Source organism: Austrofundulus limnaeus, unplaced genomic scaffold (assembly GCF_001266775.1).
Source record: "Austrofundulus limnaeus strain Quisiro unplaced genomic scaffold, Austrofundulus_limnaeus-1.0 Scaffold2835, whole genome shotgun sequence".
Classification (NCBI taxonomy): Eukaryota; Metazoa; Chordata; class Actinopteri; order Cyprinodontiformes; family Rivulidae; genus Austrofundulus; species Austrofundulus limnaeus.
The window spans coordinates 8,267-13,179 of NW_013955237.1; the positions used below are offsets into that span (position 1 = coordinate 8,267).

The 4,913-nt window shown below is 40.9% G+C and overlaps 1 protein-coding gene across 2 annotated transcripts; it reads right to left on the bottom strand.

Moving 5' to 3' along the window:
* Positions 1-211: 211 nt before the first annotated feature.
* On the bottom strand, positions 212-4,863 carry LOC106511482 (zinc finger protein 135). Of its 2 annotated transcripts, XR_001309532.1 has the most exons (3): positions 4,581-4,863; positions 1,034-2,753; positions 212-964 (listed from the first exon to the last, which is right to left on the bottom strand). XR_001309532.1 is itself a non-coding variant. In XM_014000234.1 (2 exons), the coding sequence occupies exons 1-2, from the start codon at positions 4,750-4,752 to the stop codon at positions 1,966-1,968; spliced, it is 960 nt and encodes a 319-aa protein (XP_013855688.1). In that variant the 5' UTR covers positions 4,753-4,863; the 3' UTR covers positions 212-1,965. The 2 variants fall into 2 exon arrangements, 1 of the variants encoding a protein (XP_013855688.1); XM_014000234.1 differs by having other exon boundaries at positions 212-2,753.
* Between the last annotated feature and the right edge of the window lie 50 nt (positions 4,864-4,913).

Here is a 4,913-nt window from a genome sequence, read left to right on the forward strand (position 1 = left end):
TTAATCTAAATTTATTTTACTTTTCATTGTGAATCAGAATGATTAATTTTTCACAAAAAGAGCTGTGATGGACGATCAGTTGAATGTGGCAAGTGGTGATCTTCTGGGGCAATAACATTAAAGTTTGGTTGTCCCTAACAACCAATAACTTTCACTCAGAATATCAAAAGTCAAGACACACAGGTACGGTTTTRCAAAAAGCAGGAGACAGTTTTCAAGTACAGAAAGTTGTTTTATTAAACACAAAATGTGAAAGACTGATTAAAAACAAACTACTAATGCTCAGCTACTGAGGCTTACCGGTAGGTGCCAACAGACCTGTTCTGGACGAGCGGCTCCTAAAGAGAAACTACAAACACACGTGAAACCACACTCACTCCTTGGGTTTCCCCCCACCTGTGCTGATCACCGCAAGCATGCACACAAAAAAAGGGGGACACCGCCATCCAGGTCAACCACACCACTGTCACTGGTCCTCAGCACTGAGCTAAAAGAATAAAAACAAAATTAGAAACAAACAAATACCAAAAAGACAATTAATTTACAGATAAAATTGGAAACTTGTGGTTTAGAAGTAGTCTTTCATCAGCAGAGAAACAATTGATTCCACCAGACTGTTGGATAGTAAACCTGTGCTTCCCCGTCCTCCATGGCATGGACGTGTCTTCGAGCGCCACGCCTCAGTCAAACATTTTGTAGGAACACAGGAGAATCAAAATGAGGCAAAGCAGCAGCGGGGCTGACGGGGTCAAGTTAAAAGCTGCCACCCACAATTCCTGATAAAACATTACATTAACAGGTTAAAAGCTATTTACTAACAATAAGATTCAGTGCATAGTGGCCACATACCGATCATGCCAATCTCCTCTCTCACTTGTGGGGAGATCATTTAAGGGCACAAACTCTGACCACAGCAGCCACTACACTCACAATCAGTGGTGAGGGCAAACATGCCGACAGTTATCTGCTGGTGCAGAAGTTTATAAGTAACTGTGCTGAAACAATTACAAGTGTGCATGACAGCCAACCTCACCTGCACTTGGCACCCAGCAGGCACAACACTGGACCACATGGTGACGTGTCTCAGCCAACTGATCTAAACCTGCAGTTTACCTGTGCTTTTTATAGGGAGCACCCTCTAGTGTCATTGGCTGCCACAACAGCACAATTACCCTGCCAGCAGGTGCAATTCATCCTGCCACATGAAGATGTGAAGAGCTGAATGTTACAGAATTTCTTCTGTATTTTTTTCATAAGTTTGTTTCATTTAAAAAAATGAATAAATTCTATATACAATAAAATATATATACTTATGTAAGAATTTATACCTTTGATTATAACTTCATTAGAGAGCAGAAATGTAAATGAAATTTGATCATTTTTCTGTCCCTAAAGCTTCCTGTGAAACAGCTACAAGCTGGACTTGAAGAAAAAGTTTGAAACCTGAGCAATTAAAAATGTAAAAATGCTCAGATTCATCCAGAAAGATGTCTAATCGTGGTCTTTTCTCTGTCCCTCCTGACAAAATTCTGCAGAGTATTAACACTCCAACATCTACAGGCTCCTTTAGAAAATGACACTTCCTGTCTGACTCTGTCCTCGTGTCTCAGCGGTTTCTGATATGGGCAAGGTGGGCAGTTGCCCAGTGCAGCATCTCTTCAAGGGCGCCACGAGCACCTGGCCCCTCCCCTATCCTACCCAGTAAAAAAAAGGCTATAAACACTTTATGTTTCATAAATAAAACCAAACTTCAATTTTTCCTTCTTTACTTTTTTTTTTTTTTTTTTGGGCACACATCCAGCATCACAGATCAGTGAGAGGAATCTTACACTCTGACAACAATGAGACGTTTCAGAGCTAATTTAGACACAAACATCTGAAGAACAAGACGAACCCACCCACAGTCAGAGTGTTTGAAGACGAGCAGGAGGAACCATTCTCCACCCTGAACACGGGATCATCAGTTCAGTCTCTATGCACTTTCATGTGCCGATTAAGATATGCGTTAATGTTAAAACGTTTTCCACAGACTGTACAAGAGAACGGTTTCTCTCCTGTGTGGGTCAGCAGATGTTTGGTACGGTTCGTACTTAAAGTAAATTGTTTTTCACATAAATTGCAAGGAAATGGTTTTTCACCAGTGTGGCTTCTCATGTGACTTTTAAGATGTGTATTTTGGTTGAACCTTTTCCCGCAAGTTCCACAGGGAAATGGCTTCTCTCCTGTGTGGATCCTCATATGGACGACTAAGTTACTATAAGAAGGACATATTTTACCACAGGTGGTACAACAATACATCAGTTTACCAGAGTTCTGGGTGCAGACTTTGTGGAGCATGACGTGTCGGGAAAGTAGTAACCGCTCTGAAAAAGTTTTTCCACAGATGAGACAAGAAAACAACCTCTCAGATGTTGCTGATTGGTCTGCTTGGTTGCCATGATGACCCTCTGTGTGATCCATCTCCTCATCTGACCCCGAATCCTGATTCTGGTCCTCAGGTCCAGCAGAACTCTGAGAGATGAGCTGCTCCTCATCTGGTTCATTTTTTTCACATAAAACAGTCACCAGAACCGGATCAGTCTCCTGCTTCAGGTGGAGCTGATCTTCCTCCTGATTGGTGCAGAGCTCCTCATCCTCTACTTTGATCTGTGGAGGTTCTGGTCCCTCCTGGTCCAGGCTGGAGTTCCTCTCCTGCTTGAAGAGCTGCTGGTCCTTGATAATCTGTTTCTTGTGGACCGGTTCCTGTTGGAGGTCTGAAAGAATAAAAAGACAAAACAAAGAGACTAAATATGAGACAGAAATGTTCAGACAGGATCTTGTTTGTTTTTAACTTCAGAAACAAACAAAAGACTCAAAAACTCACAGCTGAAGAGAAATCTATTTGAATTTATAACTTTGTCATTTTGTAACTCAGTCTGGATCTGTTGGACCCACACCAGAATCAGTTTGTATCTCTAGTTTTGTTCAGAGCAAACAGAGAAAACCAACAGACATCTTCACAGACCAGCATGTTTTCATTCTGATGAAAGATGTTCTGACTCCTCACTGACTGCGCTACACGAGGCAGATTCTTACAAATGAGATCATGCTAACGCTAACCACTGATATCAATGAGCAGAACATGGCGCCGTGCTAAGAAACGCGTAATAAAACAAATGGTACAAAAACTTTGTTATAAACTGAATAAATTATGAGAAGAACAAAACGGATTATGTTTCAGAGGTAAATAAAACACAGATTTAACCTAAAATTAATCATTTTAACAGCAAAACCGGTAAGTCAAAATGTTTTAAACTTTTTTTAGGATCGACTGTGTGATGTCAAATATATTATCTACTGACATTAAGTTGGTAAAATATGAACTTTTAAGTACTGACCAATAAACTATTTCGTGGTTTTTAGTGCTGGGTGGTATGACCAAAATTATATCACGGTATTTTCAACATTTACACCGGTTTCACAGTATATCACAGTATTTATCTTTTTATCACGGGTCAGATGATAATAAAATGTACAAACACTGCTTATTAACTTCTCTTTTACTGTACCTCTGTCTGTGTCTCTGTTTCCCTCCTCTAAACGTCTTTTCTTCTCCTCCTGTAGTCACTCCACTGGCTACCTGTACAATTCACTCAAGTTCAAAATCCTGGCTCTCACTTTTAGAGCTCTACACGGCCAAGCGCCGAACTACATCTCCGGTCTTCTCTCGCCTTATAACCCCAAACACAACTTGTGCTCACAAGACCAGAATCTTCTGTTGGTCCCCAGTACTCGCTTCAAGACCCGTGGTGACTGTGCCTTTTCCTCAACGGCTCCCAGACTGTGGAACGACCTTCAGCCCTGTATCAGACCTGTAGAAAACACTGACTCCTTTAAAAACCAACTAAAAACACACCTCTTCACTCAAACATTCAACTGAATATATTCAACACCTCACAACTTGAGTTTATAGATCCTGACTAACAATCATGGTGTTATTCAGATCTAGTATCCATCCCCTCCACCTATAAGGGTGAGTTCTTGTTTTGAATATTGAATGTATTGAATGTATACTTTGTACAGTTAATGTGTTATTTTTGCTTTCTTTTGATTTTTGCTTTCTCTGTCTGATAATGAATGTACAGSACCTTGTGAAATCCTTTTCTGTGAAAGGCGCTATATAAATAAACTTTTACGTACTTACAAAATGACGCATCACGATCCATTGATTCCGTTTACGCTCTTCAATGAGTAACAGCTTGTGCTAACAACCAGCTAACGATGTTCAATCAGTTCTACAGATTAATATAACTCATCAGTCTGGATACAGAGTGTGGTGAGATGGTGATGATGAGATAAAAACAAAAGAAAAGCGCCCTTCAGCTGCTAGCAACCAATAACCCCGCCCAGACCAACATGTTTTCAAACTTCGCAGCCACTAGCTCTGTTAGCTAACGCTAGTTTAGCATTAACCTCTGTAAGCTAACGCTAGCTTAGTATCTGAAACTAGTTGTTTCCGTGTTCGGTGTAACTTTGTGTTTGTAGCTTCATGTTTTATTTGTGTCTGAACTGTGACTTTCCATGGTCTCAGAGCTACATACCGACTCTGTTCAGCTTTAGTTCAGGTTTCCAGCAGAGATCCAGCAGTCTGCGCTGACGSTCCATCTCTTCTTCGTACCGCAGGATGGTTGTTTCAAACTCGGAGAAGATTTCCGCAGCAGCAGCTGTCAGTCTTTCACTGATAAACTCTCTCAGATGATGAACTGAAGACATTTTTACTAGAAACAAACTGGAAACTTAACCAAGACAACAAAACCGGCGTCTGCTACTTCTATTTTGTTTCATGTGAAACTTGTTTCTTCTTCGTGGGTTTAAATTGCGGCTGAACGTAGTGACGAAACCCCACCGCCACAAAAAGCGGATTGGAGGATCAC